The sequence below is a fragment of the Panicum virgatum genome, chromosome 7K (genome assembly GCF_016808335.1).
Source record: "Panicum virgatum strain AP13 chromosome 7K, P.virgatum_v5, whole genome shotgun sequence".
In the NCBI taxonomy this organism is placed as follows: Eukaryota; Viridiplantae; Streptophyta; class Magnoliopsida; order Poales; family Poaceae; genus Panicum; species Panicum virgatum.
The window spans coordinates 47,649,639-47,670,137 of NC_053142.1; the positions used below are offsets into that span (position 1 = coordinate 47,649,639).

General features: G+C 47.1%; 1 protein-coding gene across 8 annotated transcripts; it reads right to left on the minus strand.

Moving 5' to 3' along the window:
- Positions 1-8,734: 8,734 nt before the first annotated feature.
- Positions 8,735-19,921, minus strand: LOC120641809 (disease resistance protein RGA2-like). 8 transcript variants are annotated; one of them, XM_039918059.1, is made up of 12 exons: positions 19,770-19,916; positions 19,359-19,585; positions 13,577-13,694; positions 13,379-13,485; positions 13,226-13,286; positions 13,076-13,138; positions 12,754-12,988; positions 12,519-12,669; positions 11,993-12,370; positions 11,816-11,917; positions 9,288-11,719; positions 8,735-9,157 (listed from the first exon to the last, which is right to left on the minus strand). In XM_039918059.1, the coding sequence occupies exons 2-11, from the start codon at positions 19,368-19,370 to the stop codon at positions 9,293-9,295; spliced, it is 3,654 nt and encodes a 1,217-aa protein (XP_039773993.1). In that variant the 5' UTR covers positions 19,371-19,585; positions 19,770-19,916; the 3' UTR covers positions 8,735-9,157; positions 9,288-9,292. The 8 variants fall into 8 exon arrangements, with proteins under 8 accessions (XP_039773993.1, XP_039773992.1, XP_039773988.1 ...); XM_039918058.1 differs by having other exon boundaries at positions 12,754-13,003; XM_039918054.1 differs by having other exon boundaries at positions 13,076-13,286.
- Between the last annotated feature and the right edge of the window lie 578 nt (positions 19,922-20,499).

Below are 20,499 nucleotides of genomic sequence, written 5' to 3' on the forward strand. Positions count from 1 at the left end.
ACGCCTCCCCAAGGCCGGGCCCGCTTACATCTGATAGCTTTCTAGGACATAGACTGCCCTCACAGACCAACTTATGTCTTTTGTGCACACTTTGTCCTCACTCGTGCGCACTCGGGAATAACTTCCCGGTCGGTCACCCATCCCCAAATTGCTCCGGGCCAAGCACGTTTAACCTCGGAGTTCTTTGGAGACCGGCTTCCGGAAAAGAAGTTGCAATTTATTGGTATGAGTATCCTATTAATCCTATTAAGTCATGGGACGGGGTGTCACATGCTCACCCCCTTAAGAGACCGACGTCCTCGTCGATCAATCCCAAGCCAGGAACGTCCTCTCTTGGCCACGTCACGTACGTCCAGTGCCAGCAGCCCATGTGCCACGTCCGTGCGTCCAATGCCAACGGTCCCTGTGCCACGTCCGTGCGTCCAGTGCCAACGGCACATCCCAGATGCCCGCGCACTGACCCGCCACGCGCCCGTGCACATGCGGTGGCATCTGCGCCCCACGCGCCCGTGCTCATGCCTCCGCACTTACGCCCGTACGTGCCCGTGAAACCGCGAGAGTCAGCTCTGATACCATTCTGTAACGTCTGCCTCCCCGAGGGCGGGCTCGCTTACTTCTGACAGCTTTCTATGATATAGTGCGAGAGTCAGCTCTGATACCATTCTGTAACGTCTGCCTCCCCGAGGGCGGGCTCGCTTACTTCTGACAGCTTTCTATGATATAGTCTGCCCTCACAGACCAACACATGTCTTTTGTGCACACTTTGTCCTCACTCGTACGCACCCGGGAATAACTTCCCGGTCGGTCACCCATCCCCAAATTGCTCCGGGCCAAGCACGCTTAACCTCGGATTTATTTGGAGACCGACTTCCGGAAAAAAGTTGCAACTTATTGGTATGAGTATCCTATTAATCCTATTAAGCCCTGGGCCGGGGTGTCACATGAACTGAAACAGACCGGGTTCCCGAAAGGCGAACCCGAACCTCTGTATCGTCGTGATAGTCCCTGGATCAGTAGCTATCACATACATAACCCATTTCATTTGAATACCACAGACATAACTCACGTTTACAACATCACATGGGTTTATTTATTACATAATCCGAAGGATTGTATTACGAATCTCAGAGTACAAGCCCCTTGGGCTAAAAGAGAACAAACAGAAAGCGGAAACGATATCTAGTCTTCTGGGCAAACTTCGTCTTCACGAATCTTCTCGATCCTTCTCCACAGTGAGCTCGGAGTGTAGCTCGGGCCATCCTTAACTCCTTCCACGTTTGTCATCCTGTCGACTCCTCTCGGATCCTGCATCTATCAGGCTATCCCCAAGGACGGGATAGGTTCGCGTCACCATCCGTATGCAAGCTTTATGTGGATACAGACGGTATAAAAGTAATGCCAAGGATAGGCTATGTTTTCCTATGCAAGCAATAAATGTATAAGCCATCCAAACACTTTTCAACACGGGCAGCTCCGGCAACCCGGACTCCCGGTCTCCTATCTTCCACTATAACTGTCTCAACCCTGGGTCGGTGCGGGAACTCCCTCTCCCCGCACCTCAGCTGCTATCCAAGCAGGAAAAGTGGTACTAGAGGGAGGTAGAAAAGTATATGTGGTTCTAACTACATTTGTGGGGCCAGATCCAGAGTTGTACATGATCGAGTACGCGGCTATACGTATAGTTTTCACCCTGCAGGAGTTGTACACCTGTACCCACTCGCCACGAATCCGGCCGAGAGCGACCCGACCTTCTCCGAGGCACCAGTCAACGAAACTAATGGCTACGGCACCATCCTACTCCCGGTCTGGGGCGCGTCCTCCCGCAGTAGGTCGCCCGGGGCTGTGAAGCTATCTAGAATGGAATCTCCATGGATCCTGCGATCAGGCGCGATAGGGTCCTGCCCTCTCCCCCTGACACTGAAACTCTATCCTCCTGCAGTAATGGTGCCGCGCGTAGCTAGCTCGGGCTGGGTCCCCCTCATAAAGGATAAGTGGTGTGCACGTTTGACATAGTTCTGTCACTAGGGCCACAAAGTCAAGTCCTTCATCCAGCTAAGGCGAGCGTCTTCGTCCAAGCTAGCATTCCGTCAACACGGTCTGCAATCGATACCCATTACAAGTATCTCCTCCATAACTACACCACTACTAAAGTTCTCACCGGAACAGTCCAGCACCCGCCACAGGTGCCCGTCACCCATTACAGGTGCTCACAGGATCGTGCCCAACACACAATCCCCGGCTCCCGATCCGAAGATCAGGGAAAGGGTCCGCTCGCCCCCGCTGTAACCTGATCACCAACTCCCATATATGTGGAGGCAACTTCCAGCAAGCAAGGACTATCATATCATATATTCCCATACCCCGAATCTCACTCATAGTAGCAATAGCATGTATCAATCAAAGCTAAGTATGGGAAACAAGGAATACGGAAAGTAAATGGCCATGCAAGCTCATCTCATCACACTCAATTTGGGAGCGTAGCGTATCTAGCAAGCAATGCCTAATAGGAATTCAATCGCGGACGGGCGTGAACCTGATAGGTCTTCGTAGTCTTCCTGGTCCTCCGGGGCTTCTGGTCTCTGGGTACATCCTTCGGGATCTTCTGGTCGTCCGAGACGTCGGTCATCTCCTTCTCGTCAAGACCTAATCGTAATTACGTATAAATACAGGGGTCAAAGTGCTAGAATGCACAAAACAGGCTCAAATAAGATCCAACTCACAACAAAACCTATTCTAACGCGTAGATCATGATTTTAGAAGATTTATGAAACTGGTTTCATATTTTTCGGAGCTCCGGTTGAATTACTACGATTTTTCTAAGATCAAAGCATTTTCTGGAATTAATAAATGATTATCGGAAAAGGAAAAACACAAAGGTGGCACGTGGCAGCACCAGAGCGTGCCACGTGGCATGACAACGTCAGCATGACATCACCATGACGTCACCAGGTGGGTCAGCTCTGCCGACGTCAGCAGTGGGCCCTGCTGACGTCAGCATGACCAAGTAAACGTTGACCGTTGACCGGTCAACCGGGTCAGTGGGATTCGCGAGTTAGTGGGTCCCACTGGTCAGCCTCACATCAGACGCTTACAAGTGGGGCCCGCGTGTCAGGTTAAACCAAAAAAGAAAAGAAAAGGGATTAGGGATTTATTGGGCCAGAAGTGAAGAGGCGGCCCAACATGGCTCGGCTCGGGTTCGTGGGTCGGCTCAAGCATGGCTTGCAGGCCGGCTCGGCCTGCGGCTCAGGTGAACAGGCCGGCTCGGATGGATGGCTCGCAGGCCGGCTCAGCCTGCGGCTCACAGGCCGACTTGGCCCGCGGCTCGGGGAAAGGGGCCGACTCAGGCTTTGGCATATTTGGGCCAGAAGCGGCCCATGGCGCACACGGGCTTCCCCTCCTTCTCTCTCCTCTGCTTTCCTTCCCTTCGGCGCGGCGTTGGGACTTGGTGGCAGCAGACGGCGACGACGGCGAGGCTCCCTTCAGCGACGGCGGCCGAGACGGTCCACGGGGCTCTCCTCCCTAGGCGGCAGTGGCTCTTCCCATGGCAGCTCGGCGGAGTCGAGGCAGGGCGGCGAAGGGGCTTCCTTGACGAGGCTAGGATGGGCGGCCAAGGGCGAGGCTCACGGCACGGTGTGGAGCGCGAGCGGCGAGGTGGCTTGGCCGTGCGCGCCTGCGGGTGCTCGGAAAGCCGAGTCCGCAGCGTGGCCACCGCGCGGCGTTCCGGCGAGGCCAAACTGGGAGACGGCGAGGCCAAGGCGGCTGGGTAGGACAGGGTCGTGCGCGGGCGCGCTGGACAAGGCGTGCATGCGGTAGCGAGGCAAAGGTGTGTGCACGGCCGGTGCTGGTTTGTGCGCACGCAGGCAAGGCCCGCGGCGGGTTGTGCGTGTGCGTGGCCACCGCGCGAGGCAGGGTCGTAGCGAGGCCGGACGGGGGCGTGGGCAAGCATGCGAGCACCCGGCTTGCTGGGGCCACGGCGGCGTGGTTACGACGGCTCAGTTCGGCATAAAGGCAAGGCAACAGCCTGTACCTAGGTGCTAACGCACGCGCGCACGCACACGACACACGTATGGCGTGGCCGCGGCGGCGGCGAACAGAAACGGCGGCGGGGCTACGGCGAGCCGTGCTCATCCTTGCCAAGGCATGGCTCTGGACATGGCTGGCCTGGGTTTTGGGTGCGCGCGCATGTGAACACTCGGGAAGCCAGGGTCACGGCGGCGTCCCGACTGGGCGGCGGCGGCTGCGGGGTTTGGGTGCGGCGGCGCATCGGGCTCCTGCACAAACGCATCACACAATGGGCAGGGGAGCTCCTAGGGGCTGGCTACGGCTCGTCGGCGACGAGGTGGTGCGTGTGCCTACCGTGCGGCTCGGAGAAGATAGGGGTGGCGCCGTGATGAGTTGAGGCCACGGCGAGTCGGAGCAGAGCAGTGCCGAGCAGGGGCGTTGGCGTTGTCGATCGGGGCACTGGCTCGATGGCGTGCACCAGTGGCGGCGTCCTCCTCCTCCTCCTCGCGGTGCTCCTCTCCCTCGGCTCCTTCTTCTTCCTCCGGCTTCTCCCTCCCCTCCTCTTGACCTACTCCTCCTCAGCTCTCTTCTTTCCTCTGCTCAGATTGCGGCGGCGGCAAAGGGGAGAAAAATTCCCCGCGGCTAGGGTTTAGGGGTGCGGCACTGAGGTTTTATAGGCTGGCGCTAGGGCTTGGCTTGGTCCTCACGGCGGCACGGACGCCGAGGATTGCCCCGCGGGTGGCGGTTCGCGGACGGAGCTACGTGGCGCGCATCGCGCGGCTGTGTGGAGCGGGGCTAGGGTTCAGGAGCGTGCGCGGGCGGTCGGCCAAGGGTGAGGTGGAAAGCGGGGCGAGAGCGGTGTGGGGTTCGTGACGTCGGAGGGGCTCTTTTCCGCCTCCGCTGTCGCGAAGCGAAGCCGGCGGATCCGAGGCGGCGAGCGGGCAGCGTCGCGAGGGAGAAAGGGGAATAGTCCCCTGGCAGGTGGGGCCAGGATGGCAGCGGCACTGGACGAGGTGGAGGGCGAGCGGGCTGGCTGGGTGTGCGTCCGCGCGCGAGCGCGCGCGAGCGGACTGGGCTGAGGGACGGTGGTTGGGCCGGTTGGGCTGTGCAGGTAGAGGAAAAAGGGCCAGCTGGGCCGGTCCAGGTTGGATTGGGTTAACAGGCCAGATGGCTAGCTGGGTTTCAACTGGGTTTAGGTGAGTTTGGACCAGGCTGAGCTGGGTCGGATCTGGGCCAAGGTTTGGACTGGTTAGCGGGCTTGTCCGGTTTGGGTCAGGGCTAGGATTAGGATAGGTTAGCGGGTTAGGGTTAGAGGCTTGGATTTAATTTGAATGGCATAATTCAAATTAAATCCTACTCAAGTACTAGGAGATGAAATTAAATTGAGGGGCACACCTCGATTTAATTTCCACACAATTTCACACATTAAAATAAATCCAAATCTAAATCGAATTAAACAAGGTAGAGCCAAATAAATCCAATAACTCCAAATATTCTCACACTAGCAAATATTATCCTTAATTTTATACAAAATTTTTTAATTACTAGGATTTTGGGGAGGCAGAATTCTTACTTAAGTTGATATTTACAGCTTTGCCACGAATTTTTTTTTGAAATTCATATTTTTCGACTTTATAACATTCCGGAAAAATCCGGGATGTTACATTAGTTGTATTTGATATTGACTCTTTGAGTTATTCTAGACCGTTGGATGAGTGCACCAACCTGACTTTAATTACCAATAGTTCCTCCATCTGTATGTTTTTGCCACCACGGCTTTTGATTTATCCATGTACTCATCACCACGAACACATCAAAACCTTTTGCATGATGATTGATGCTAGTTGTTGGCCTAGACAGCCAGTCTCATCCGGCCGCAATGTATATATTTGCATGCCTTGCCGGTTGCCGCATGATTGATAATTTTCCCTTTTTTATACCTTTTGTCCACAAATCAAATTGTTTCCTAATAATACTAATACACACTAGTAAATATGCTCCTGCGTTGCAACGGGAGAAAAAAAATTCTTTCATGCCCTTCGTCCAACAAATACGACCCAAAACTTATAACATAACTTGACTTATGTCCTACATTAGGTATTATAAAAATGAGATTCAATTTACATGTAGGCGAACTGATTATAATTTTAGGAAATAATCATAAAAAAATTAGTGTATCGCTTAGTAGCTTAGAACAAACTTTCTCAAATCACAGTTTTAAGCAAATTTATTTCAGTGTGGCTTAAATTGGTCAAATAATTAAGAAAAGAGGCTAAAGGAATGAGGTCGAACAGTTTTTTTTAGACAGTTAATTATCATAGACCATCTCATCAAATTATTGCCAGGATTTCATAGCTATAAAAAAGTAAGGCATATAAAATAGTAGTTGACAGGAGGTTGCAGTTGCGAGATTGTCTCCATGGCCTGCTGCAGAAGACGCCGGGGTTGGGGCACTGGGAAGATGAGCAGGGGCGCAGCTGCTGCCGCACCTGCAGAAGACGTAGGGGTGGGATGAGGCACTGGGAGGATGAGCAAGGGCCATAGCTCTGGGCGCGCTGCCAAGCCGCCGTTGCCAGGAAGAGAAGGCCGGAACAATGGCCGCCGGCGCCGCTACTTGCCGATGCTGCCGAAGACGCAAAGGGCGCACTGGGATGACGAGAAGCCGCACATGCTGCCGCCGCCGCCGACAGGAAGGAGAGGCCATTGGCCGTGGCCGCTGACTGCTGATGCCGCAGAAGATGCAGGAGGCCGGCAGGCGGCGATCTGTGTGTGTGAGTAGGAGGACGGGAGGAGGGGGAACAAAGCCATGAGAGGCCTGGGGATCTGTGCATGCGAGCAGGAGAACGGGAGGAGGTGGAACGAAGCCGCGCGAGGTCGGGGGTCGCGCGTGTGCGTAGGAGGAGAGCTCGTGCTTGGCTAAATGATCGGGTCCACCTGTTTAGTGACTAATGATGTACGAAAGTTAAAGTACCGCAGAATCAGTCCGTTTTTCAGAAATAGGTATAGATTGATTACTAGACATCTATAGCTTCTGCACAATGGTCGCGCCTCCCCCCTCCAACCGCCCCTGCCCCTGGCCGCCGCCAGAGCAACCGTCGGATGTCCGCGCGGCTGCAAGGATGGCGGCCGCGGGCCACGCCCCGCGGGTGCCGCCCCTCCTCATAGCTGCGGCCGTTGCCCCCTGCCATGCCCTTCTTCACGGATCCAGGCCCAACGGCGGGTTGTAGCGGCGGCGGCGGCAGCATGTTCCTCCTTCTTTTGATCTGCCCACCCCCCCCCCCCCCCCCCTGCGCCGCCATGTTCGCCGCCCCCTCCCCCCTCCCCGGCGGTACTTACGGCGTGAGGGCCTCGCGCCTATTGTCGAGGCGTCGGCGACGTTGGGGGCACCTGGATCTACGACGACCATCCAAGGGAAGGGGCTCTGGAGATGGAGGACGACGGGCAGTTGTGCTTCACGCGTGGTGATGGGCTTTCTCGGCTCCTTCGCCACCAGGAAATTCTGCCTTGTGGTAGCGGTGGTGGTCTGCAGGTGCCCAAGCTGGTGAGGCCGGCGGTGGTGAGACTTGTGGTGCTTGCGTGCTCAGGCAGCTCGAGCGACCACGATGCCGGCGGGAGCGGGAGGTTGATGCCTTGATACCCCCTTCGCATTATGAGGCGGGAGGTAGATAGATTTCTTGTAGTGATGATGATGTGATCGTGCAGGAGCAACGGGCAAAAGGTTTACCCAGCTGTTTATGCTGGTATTAGCAACGACGACGTTATTAATTAAGTGCCGTTTTTCTGATGCTTGCTGCAAGGTCAAGGATCTTCTAGGTGAACACTTTATTCTGGCTCATCCAATGGGCAACGACGGCGTCATCAACGTCATGTCCTTCTTAAAGGCGTCGCCTTGGAAATTCTTTGACTTGACATTCATTATCAAAGGCAGAGTTTATTGTGTGAGAGATAGAAGATAAGTATTTTAAGTTCGACATCAAGTTTCTAAGAAGATAAAGATGAAATGGACTGAAGATGAATCAAGACAACGCAAGATCGATTATGGACAAAGAAGAAGAAGAATGAAGCTTAGTCTTCAATTATTTTCCAGGTCTTATGAGTTTACCTTGTATTTTTGAGCTCCTCATTGATAGGATTAGAGTCTAAGAAGTCTTTGTAACCTTTGGCTGTATGTATCCACAACGTGGATAAGAAGGCCGGATTTTATCCTTAATCTAAAAAAACATTGATTACTATTGCTTACGTATCAGAAAAACCAACAGTACTATTTCTTAACGCTAAATGCAACACATTTTGACTTGAATAGCACATGGATGAAAGATGGATTTCCATATCTTTTGTGAAAAGTTTCTGCCATTATAGGCTTTGTCTATCCTATTTTTCTAAAATTTCTAATTTAGCTATTTACTAATATTCAATACGAACCCTTTAATTAATTTGATCCGTTAGATCTTCATAAATCTAATGGTGTAAAATCTCATCTTTTTAGATTAACATGAGAATCTCTTCGATGTAGTCTAGACCGTTAGATCTTCATAAAATCTAACTGCATAAATCCTTCTCTTTTTTAGATTAACATCTGAATTTCTCTTTGAGTTAGTCTACACCGTTAGATCTTTATAAAATTTAATGGTGTATATCTCTCATTTTTAGATTAACGTGGAAATTTGTAGATCCTCTTGGCAAATATGATGGCTTCTTTTAACATTTTTTTATTAATATAATATAATAGATAGATGCATTCATCAAATAACCATGAAATCAGCTACTAGAATCTAGTATCCAAACAGCACAATCTAGATTTTACTCAGAATCTAAATTTTCAAAATCCATACAAAATTCTAGATTCTCAAAATAAAAAATCTAATCCAAACGGGGCTTTAGGTATCGACACCGCATTTCCTGGGAGCCACCACGTGCTCCCTTGTGGTCTTGTCGCTGATTTCATCCATGTGACAAAAGGGAATGAATGTGCGAGAGGCCAACGGATCTTCTTCACCAGACGTGGTCCATGACTCAGGAGGCCAGGGTGCCAATTGTCCTCTTGAACGCACAGATTGCTAGTGCCTCCTGCAATCAGTCAGCCAGAACTCAGAAGGCATGTAATGTGTCGCCGTGCGCCAATTGATGAGCAAGAAGGCCAGTAACACGTCATTTGCTGGAACAAATTTGTCATATCAATCGCCACATCAACAGTGTATGTGGGACATTGCCGTATAATCCAAAGGAAAATGGAAACAAGCACTAAACTTTTCTACTGATGAAGGAAGTGAATGCCGGGTTGTTACCTTATTCAGGTCGTCATGCTATCAGTTCTTGGCATAACAAGCTTGGGGCACCCTGCTACCTTAAGCCTCTGAACGCTGGTCAGCACCGTCAGCCCGTCCACCGACGAGAGCTCCTTGCAGGACCTGATCTCCAGCTTCTTCAGCGATGGCAGTGCTGCGGACGCCGGCAAGCCAAACAACTTGACGCCGTGGAAGCCTTCGATTTTCAGCGACACCAGGGACTCGAGCTCCGGGATGTCGGGGAGCTGGTGGCCGCAGTGGAGAACCAGCTCGGTCAAAGAAGGGGTGCAGGGCAGCCTCTTCAGGTCCGGGCACCTACTGATGCAGACTTTGTGCAGGCGAGGGCAGTCGCCTTCGGATGCTTCGAACAGCTCTTCTAAACCGTACATCTCCCACAGATTTAGCAGCTCCAGAGATGGGAACTTGGTCGTGCCATGTGTGTTGTTGGTTAGCCTCTTCACGTCGTACATCTTCCGTACGCCCAGGAACTTGAGAGATGGCAGCTGGGCGATGGCAGGGAATTGGGTGCAGTTGCAGCAGCTGTCCAATGTGAGTGACACTAAGTTGGGCAAGGAAGAAGATCCCTGCATCCAAGCAGGGAACAAACTGCCCTCAAAACCTCTGATTGTGAGCTCTTGCAGATTGGTGTGCGGCTGGAGGCTTTCAAGGACCTGCTCAGCCATATTTTCTGTGTCTTCGTCTTCGTCTTCATCATCAATGTTGATGCCACCATCGTGCCATTGCAGTGTCAAATCCTTTAGGTGATGCTTATCCTTCAGGCCAGCCTCCTGAGCCTTGCTGCCAGTTTTGACATTTTCAAGTCCTGAAAGCTGAAGGCAACCCCTCAGATTCTGCAAGTTTCCCAGCTCACTGACCGAGCAGTGTGACGGGTGACTGCTTGCATGGAAGACTGGCAGTGTCCGGAGCTCAGAAAGCTGTGCTACACCTTGTGGCAATTGAACGTAGCCCAGATCTTTGGTCACATCAAGATGGCGCAGCTTAATCAGCTTCTTTGTGTCCCCAGGTAATTCGGTGAGGAAGCGGCAGTCTTTCGCTTCCAGTGTCTGAAGATTGCTGAGGCAGCAGAGCTCAGATGGCAGAGCCCTGATGCTTGTGTTGCTGACAGATAAGTACTGCAGGTTTCTTAGGCCAACAATGGACCCTGGGAGCTCTTCAGTGTCAGTATGGCTCAGATCCAGCGTCTCTAAGGATGTGAACTTCAGAAAGAAATCGTCTAAACCGACAAGATTTAAGGTGGGGGGAGAAATCTTGTACGGTTGCCACTCAGGTTGCACCACCAGGAATGTTTGCAAATCCTTCAACTCTTCTGTTTTGGACATCAGTTCGACAGTCTGAAATTGAGAGGAAACGAGCGACAAATGAAGAATATTTTCATATAGGCTGCTCAGGAGATCCTCAGACTTGAAATATGTGTCACGGGAGACAGATGCCACCACATCGTAAATAAGATCATGCATCACGAACTTGTTATCTTTACAATCATGAGATGGTGAGTACTGAAAGAATGATCTGCACATCAACTCAGTGAAATATTCAATTCCAACATCTTCAAGTTCACGCCTAACGACAGGCGCGACAAAACCTCGAGAGAGCCATAGGAGGACTGTATGATGTATGTCAAATATGTAACCTTTGGGGAACAAGGAACAAAATGCAAGGCAATTCTTGAGATGTTCTGGTAAAACATTATGACAGAGATGTAAACATGAGATTATGTTCCCTTCCAACTTGTCCTGTTCCAGGATAACCGTATCTGTATGGCATAGAAGACCACCAAGTGCCTTCAAGTTAAGGGGATTAGCCCCAAATCTGGCAATTAACTTCTTAGCAATGGCCACTAATTCCGGGTACCTCTTAATATCATGGCCCTTACCAGCATACTGTTCAAGAAGAATCAAGCTATTTTCTTCGGATAAAGGACCCAAGCGATAGGAATGTATTGCTCCACCTGTAAGAGCACCAATAGTGCCACAAGTTGTAGCTACAACAACAGCGCTGCCTTTTGCACCAGCATTTAGAACTTCTAACACGTTAGTCCAAAAGAGTCTGTCCTCTATGTCTGCATCATCCAACAAAATCAAGAACTTTTTATCAGTGAGTGCCTCCTTAACCATTTCTTCCAGAAAACTGAGGTCGGTAGTTGTATAAGGGGCATGCGTGGGAAACTCGATTATCTTCCTAAACAAAATTTCTCTGTCAAATTTGGCAGACATTTGTATCCAAATCCTCATGTCAAAAGTATCCAACAACTCTTCGTCATTGTGAAGGGCGTGAAGCAGTGAAGTCTTGCCCTGTCCGCCCTCGGAAATTATGCAAATGACGGAACAATTGTTTCCACCATTTCTGTTCAATAATATCTCTTCTGTTATACGTTCTTTGATATCATCTCTACCATGAAGTTGTTGGGCAGCCTAAGAGAATAAAGGGATACGCAGCCAAAAAATGAGTGAATAATCAAACACAGTAGTGCACTGGTAACATAAATTCTTCGAGGAGAATACAAGAACCTGTTGCAAACATGAATGATGGGATCCTACACTTTGCCATTGTGCTCCCCTTGCAATCCATGACTTCAGATCACTATAAAGAGTAGAATGCTGCACCTCAATCTGCATGTTCAGTGCAAATATTTGTTAGCTGAGTACTTGGTGTTGTAGACACGATGAATTCAGTGCCTAAATAACCTTGTTACATCCAAGTAACGGATTGCTGACGCATTGCCATGACTGCATGGACATTTCCGACGACGAGGATGGTTCTGTTGTGGTGAACGATTTTGTGGTGGGAGAGCGCGTCTCACTTGATCTTTGCTCCTTGCTGCTGACCTTGAGTTCCGCAAAGTCAGTGATCATAGTGGGCCTAGTGATCTTGTCTACGGGGATCCTTTTCTCCCCTGTGAGCATCCGGACAACACTGGTCATGTTGGGACGACGTGCCATTGCGTCCTGCGTGCATAGCAGGCCAATCTTCAAGAAGCGGCATGCCTCCTCGACATCCAGGTCGTCCCCTATGTCGATATCAATGATCTCTTCCAAACGTCCTTCCTCGTGGAGTCCCCATGTCTGCAAGAGCAGCAGCTTACTTGTCAAGTTCAATGATATTTATTGCATCATTGGTTCAGGGCATACTGATTTATATGCCACGAGGCAAAATTGACCCAATTTACTACTTGTAGGCTACTTTATTTGATATGTGGCAAGAACGGCTTACCCTTTCAAGAAGAAATTGATCTTCAGAAGGTAATCTTGTATTAGTGTTGCATCTTCCACTGACAATTTCTAAAAGAAGAACTCCATAACTATAGATGTCGGACTTCTTTGTCACTTGACCACGGATTGCATATTCAGGAGCCAAGTATCCTCTAAACATAAATGGAAGTAGAAGTCAGAACTACAGAAAATCATGCAAAAGAAGCTTCACAACCAGGACTTAGGGGTATGCTTACAATGTGCCGGCAACTCGGGTGCTCGCGTGAGTTGCATTGGGTAGGAGCCTCGCCAACCCAAAATCAGAAATTTTGGGGGTGAGATCCTTGTCAAGAAGAATGTTGCTCGCCTTTATGTCCCGGTGGATAATGGGAGGTCGGATTTCCTCATGGAGAAATGCAAGTCCACAGGCAACACCAACAGCAATTTTGACGCGTGCCCGCCAGTTGAACCGAATGTTACTATATATGGTTCCTGCAATGGCACACCCTAAACATCTGTAAGTATGGAATACGAAGATATTTACGATCGGAACAGGCGTTAGGCGGAACAATGATTAACCTAGCAATGTCTGTGCAAGGCTGTTGTTCTCAAGGTAATTGTAAACAAGGATTCTGTGAGAGCCTTCAGCGCAGCAACCGATAAGAGTGATGAGATTTTCGTGCTTGATGTCAGATATTGCTGTAAGTTCAGTCAAAAACTCCCGGATACCTTGCCTTGATGTAGCAGATAGAACTTTCACTGCAACTACTGTCCCATCTTTAAGCATTCCCTGATCAACCAAAATTGAAATATAAGCCAAGGATTCTCATGCTGTCTGCTCAAGACACTGATACAATTCTGAAAAATGTTGTGCATATTTACCCTGAAGACAGAACCAAAGACACCCTCGCCAATCTTATTTCCACCACTGAAATCTTGTGTAGCCTCTCTCAAATCATTGTAAGAGAAGACTTTCACACGATGTACATCTGGAACAACAAAGCAAGAACATGTAAGAATGGAAAATTGCACGAATGTCAAATGGATGTAGCAGTGACAATAACGCAAAAAAATGCTAACCATCATCGCCTTGAACGGCCTGTTCAGCTTTCTTTCCAAACGTAAAGCAGCAACCCATCTTTACCAATACAGTTGCAGATGTGCCCACAGAGAAAAGCAGGGAACTTATAAGCAGTTTCTGAAAAAATAAAGATGTGTTGACCATCACCAGAGATTTCAATAGATCAATTGGGATTAGTAAATCAACCTAAATGAAAGGAAAGTACAATTACAACTGGTATTGCCAGATAGCCGTTGGACTCAGATGGCAATTATAGAGTGGAAAGTTCGAAACACATTGATACTACGTTTTTTAGCTACACCGCATTCCAACTTTTCAGGTTACTGCTGTAAAAGTTGGGAACCAATGGTGGTCATCCTTGGATGATGACTGATTGATCACGTTGTGTGGATTTGATGTATCTCTTGGCTTGTAATGTGCAAGCGTAGGATGCGATGTGGCGGTCGACACATGTCAAGTGAGAGGTTCATGCTGATGGACCAAGAACGGTGAAGGGTGAACACCAGTAGGCTTGTACTGAGAGACCCAAGGAATCCGGACGGAGTCACGGGCGGTCCACGCAGGACCGGCTCTAGGGGTAGGCCAAAAGTGCGACCGCCTAGGCCCCAGCTAGTTAGGGGCATAAAATTTTCCGCGGCCAATGTATATATACATACAAATATTTTTGCTCAATATCTATTCAATTATTTCTATCTTTCTACTTGTTCATGTTAATATGCATGTATTGCTCACAGCCGCTATTTGCCAAACATCCGGGACTCCAAAAACATAGTCTTTTAGTGCCTATATTATTAGTTAGCTAGTGTTCGATTTTCTCATTTGTTGTTGATTGCAATATATTTAATCTGCAAATATTTTTATTCCTGATCAACATTAAATCTATTAATGCTAAAATCAACAATCGTGGCCATCACATGCCTTTATTTTGTACTAGGAGCTTTATGGGCCCTTCGTTCATCATCCTTCTCATTTTAATTTAAGATGATCTACTTCATTCTTTTATAATTTCTATTGTAATATTGGTATTATTTTGATCAAACTAGAAATATGTTGTTATAAGTTAACTTATACTAGCTTATCAACCCGTGCTCCCGCACGGGCTAATTAGAACTAATTGATACCAATTTCTAAAGCGAGTAAAGATTTTCATCTAAATTTTTTGTTTGGTTCATCTTATGTCGTTAACAAGTGGATCTTAGTCCATCCCGTATGCGAGTCGAACCATAACCCTCCGTCCATGATTCGATCACGTAGATCCCAATACAAAATAATATAATGGCAACTATATGTATCCTACAGATTAATGCCAGGCAACTATACGTATCTGATATTTATATCAACTTTATTCATAGCAACGCACTAGCATATTTGCCTATATAAAAATAAAGCTTATAGCTAATGATTATAATTCTCTATCTTTCCCTCTTTCATCTATTAAATATTGTAACACATGCTCTAAAATACATATTTATCATTATCCAGTTGCAATAGATTTTATTTTGCACCATATCTCCACGTATGTTTGATATATGTTTAATTGAATCATTTGTTTGTGAATTAGTATTCTTATCTTTTCCACCATACATGAATATATGGTAATACATATCGTGATTAGTATTTTATATAAATAATAACATAAATATAATGATAGAAATAGTAATTTAGAATTTTATATTGGTGCACTTTAATATTTTATTATAACTATATAATCTATATTCAAATTTAGGGGTTACTTTAATTTTTAATAATGATATACAACAACAACAACATAGCCTTTTTCCCAAGCAAGTTGGGGTAGGCTAGAGATGAAACCCGAAAGAAATAAGTTCAAGATTCAGGCACATTGATAGTTATTCTCCAAGCGCTCCTATCCAAAACTATCTCTTTAGAGATATTCTAATCCTTAAGGTCTCTCTTAACCGACTCATCCCACGTCAGTTTAGGTCTACCTCTATCCCTCTTTACATTATCGACCCGCTCAAGAACCCTATTACGCACCGGCGCCTCAGGAGACATTCGTTGGACATGTCCAAACCATCTCAGCCGATGCTAGGTAAGTTTCTCCTCAATTGGTGCCACCCCGACCCTATCCCGAATAACTTCGTTCCGGACTCTATCCCTCCTTGTGTGCCCGCAAAACCACCGCAACATCCGCATCTCTGCTACACTCAGTTGCTGGACATGTCGCCTTTTTGTAGGCCAACATTTAGCACCGTATAACATCGCCGGACGAATTGTTGTCCTATAGAATTTGCCTTTTAGCTTTTGTGGCACCCTCTTGTCACAAAGGATGCCAAAATCTTGCCGCCATTTCAACCAGCCAGCTGAAATTCTATGCCTAACATCTTCATCAATGTCGCCATCCTTTTGTAGCACCGATCCTAAATACCGAAAAATATCCTTCTGGACCACCACTTGCCCATCTAGACTAACGTCTCCCCCCTCATGCCTAGTCGCGCTGAAATCGCACATCATGTACTCGGTCTTGGTCCTACTAAGTCTGAACCCTTTCGACTCTAACGTGCGTCTCCACAGCTCTAACTTCCTATTAACCCCTGCCCTACTCTCGTCAACAAGCACCACATCATCAGCAAAGAGCATACACCAAGGGATCTCACCTTGTGACCTCATCCAAGGGATATACAAGGTGAGATCCCTTGTGACCTTATCCAAGGGATATTATAGAATTTTTAATAATGATATAATTAGATAATTTATATGTAAATTAGGGGTTATTTGCATTAATTTTTATAATGACATAGGTGGAGAATTTACACAAAAATTAGGGGGCTACTTTAGATTTTTTATAATGGCAGAGTTGGATAATTTAGATACATGTGTAGAGAGTTATTTTAGTCTATTTACATAATGGCATTTCATAATGGCAGAGGTGGGTAATTTATTAGGAAAGATAATAGATCCAATGACTATTATAATTAGAGTTGTCGGATTGATGGCTGGATGTTTCTAATTTTTGTGAGAATTTCTAGAATTTCTCTATTTTTGTAGTGTCCACCTAAGATTCTAAGTGGCTTAGCGTGAAGGTTTGAAAGGGGCTTCCAATTAGTAATAGTAAGATTATCTGATTTGTATCATGACTCACCAATGTTTACTTGTACTGTTATCTAAATATATAAAATGACCAAATATTTTCATGCGTAGCCATGGTTAATATTGTTGTTATTGTTGTTCGATATGGATTTTTTGTGTTTTTGCGTTCGTTCTTATTGTATTCAAGTTCGTTAAGGTTATAGTATAGTGTTGTTGCTTGGTTCTTATTATACACACTTTGAATCCACCTGTCGGTGTTACATGTTGGGCTAAACTAAATTTTTTGGTGAAAATAATGTCTTAAAAAATTACATTATACAAGTGAAAATGTATGTAATATAAAAGGGCCCACATCACCTCGTTCGCCCTAGGGCCCTTGAAACTATAGAACCGGCTCTGGGTCCACGTGGTGCACGAAAGAGTAAGAGTACATGGACGTGATGAAGACTGCGTCAGCCAAGTCAAGAAGAAAAGCGATGCCAAGTTCAAGTTGTAGGCTGCCCGTGCGGCAAGAGCGCTAAAGATCTTAAAGACGTCGTGACACTTGGCAGGAGGTCGGACACGCGTCGACATTGAAGGTGGCAGGTTTACCAGTTTGGACCTCAAAATCGAGTGGCGGCAGGTTTACCGGTTTGGGTCTCAAAATCGGAGACGCGTCCGGTGCACCCGGATGGCGGTTGCGGAGGGCACGTGGCGTCATCACGAAACTTGCGTCGAGGTGAAGCGAAGTCGTGAAGGCGGTGTGTTTGTCCGGGGCTCCGATAAAAAGTTGGATGGTTTCCTAAGAGGTATTTGAGTTGTACTCCCTCCATCCCAAAAAATAAGTCACTCTAGGATTCGAAATTTGTCCAAAAAACTAGTCATATTGCCCCCGTTTGGTTACTAAGTAACCATTCTAGGAGATCTCTTCTAGGCCCCGCATGAAGTACTAAATGAAGTCTATTTGCAAAACATCTTCAGGGATGGGTGTAACTTTTCGCGACGAATCTAATGACGGTAATTAATCAATGATTGGCTACAGTGATGCTACAGTAACAATCCTCTAACCACGCGGTCAAAGACCTCGTTAGATTCGTCATGGTTTCTAGCGCAGGGGTTCTGGAGTTGGTTTTGTAAACTGACTTTGTTTGACACCCCTAATGGACGGTCAAACCCTCTTCTAGGGATTCGAGAAGAGCATCCAAACAGGACCATTGTCTTATTTGGAAAGTGCATGTGCATGCAAAAATCAATTAGTGCTAAATGTGGGTAACAAATAGAGGCAAACATGATCATTTTAACTTCTTGTTATTTTATCCTATAATTTCTAGGATAACTTGTATTTTGGGACGGAGGGAGTATGCTTATTGGAAGCCGTTTTGGTCTTTGGCCAGGGCATCTATACGTAAAGAGTGGACTTGTTGAGGGATGGTACCTTTGGGCATACCTCTTTGCATCTTTTGGTGGAGATCCTCTCATTTGTTTTGTGAGAGTTTGGGCTAGAGTTCGAGAGGGAGAGATGAGTGGTTTTGATCTTTTTACCATCTTAATTTTGGTTGTGCTAAAGAGTGACTTGTAATGGGATATGGTGAAGTAATCCAAGAATTAATTTCGTGCCAGTTTGTTCCTTCCCGTTTTGAATCTGCGTTTTTCTTTTTCGGGATTCTCAGAAGTATTTTTAGGGATTTTTCGTTCTTTGCATTTGAGGTCAAATCCCGCGAGGTTTGTTTGAGGAAATTGTTGCTAGGACTGTTGTGAGCAGCTTTGGTTTGATCCCCACTCAAATCTCTCGCGAATCGGTTCGGATTTTGAGTTTTCCCCAAATACTTTCTTGGGAGTGGTTTTGGTTTTTCCCTCTATTCGCAATGGATTCTCGATCTTTTCACAAACTTTTTTTTATCACTTAAGCTCTGTTTAGTTCCCAAAATTTTTCTACAGTACCCATCACATCGAATCTTCGGACATATACATGAAGCATTAAATGCAGTTGAAAAAAATAACTAATTACACGGTTTAACCGATTAGTACGAGACGAATCTTTTAAGCCTAATTAATCTATAATTAGACATTAATTACTAAATAACAATAAAATGCTACGGTACCAAAATCCAAAAAAATTCGCGAACTAAACAATGCCTTAGATCTCGTCGTCTTGTATCTACGGTCCAAGTTTTGTTTCGATTCATGGAGATTGGGCGAAGTATTTTTGATTCGAAAGTTTGGAAGTTCTCCACCTGAGTAGATCGTGCGAGAGGAGGAAGCAGCGCTTGCTGCAGCACTGCACAGGACCCAAGGTCTCCCAGGCAAGGCGCAGCGCTTGGTGCGGCGGTGCTCGACAGCGAGCACCGGTGGCCGGCGCGCACGGCTCGCGCAGCGGCGGCGCAGGCACGCGTCCAGGGGCGTGCAGTGCCCAGGCAAGGAGGCAGGTCTGCCAGCCGCGGAGCACCCACGGTAAACTTTTTGTAAACCAGGAAAACGAGGTTGCCTGAATCTTTGAAGATACCACGGAACTAAGCAGATTACTTCCTACGTCCCAAATCGTACTTGTAGCTAGAGGGACTAACATATGTGGGCATATGCCACATGAAGCAACGCCAAAACTGAGATGAAACATGTGAAAGGCGATTTTGTATGTCCCAAATCCAATTCAGAAGTGGATTATAATTCATCACTCTGGAAATCGTGTTTGGCAATTGGCATTTGGCAGTGATTCCTATGTCTCAAATCGTGTTATAAGCTAGAGGAACTAACATATATGGGCATATGGCACACGAAGCAACGCCAAAACTGGGATGAAACATGTGAGAGGAGATTTTATGTCCCAAATCCAATTCAAAAGTGGACTCAGAGGACGACGGCAATTCATCACTCTGGAAAGCCAATCCCAGGCAAAGAACAGACGACCGGTGATGCCAAGGTAGTGCTGCATCGACTTTGCAGAGTCGATTTCATGAACCCCTACGTGACACGATTCTGAGCTGCAATGAATAAATAAACGATTGAAGTCCAAAAATGGAACATGAAATCCCTCAAACAAACCCCCAAATGAAGCGGACCCAGTGAAGCCAAACCACCCTGAGAAGAAATCCCCAGCTGCCCAGCGCCACCAATCCAGAGACAAGAGCTACTGCATATCAGTACATCACAGAGCGCAAGAATCACCTGCAGGTAGCAGCGGAGACGCAGCGGCAGGTCCCCGACCGGTACGGCGCGCTCAACCAGCCTAGCGAGACGCCCCCAGGTGGGTGGGTAACCGGAGAGGGGGAGAGAGAGAGAGAGAGGAGGAGGAGGAGCGCTCGGCTGGACTGCACGAACAGGCGGCGGCGGGCGCACTTAAAAGGCGAGCGCTCGGCTGGACTGCACGAACAGGCGGCGGCGGCGGTGGGCGCAATTAGGGTTTGTTTAGTTCGCGAATTTTTTTTATCAATTTTTACAACACTAATTAGAAGTATTAAATATAGATTAATTATAAAATTAATTACACGGATGGACGGAAAATCGTGAGATGAATCTATTAAGCCTAATTCATCCATCATTAGAGGTTATTTACTGTAGCACTACATTATCTAATTATGGTCCAATTAGGCTTAAAAGATTCATCTCGCAATTTCACCTGGGGGTTATGGAATGAATTTTATTAATTATCCACATTTAATACTCCTAATTAGTAGTTAAAGGTTTGAAGTTACTGTAGAACTGGGAAATTTTTGGAAACTAAACAAGGCCTTATAAGGCAAAATTTGCAATCGGACACATTTAAAAAGGTAATTTTTGCTACATGCTATTAAAAAAGCTTGTTTTTGTAAAAACACTATTATTTTAGAGTAATTTGCTGCTGGACATCATACATATTATTATATTTTATTTAAATGCAAATCAATTTAAAAGAATT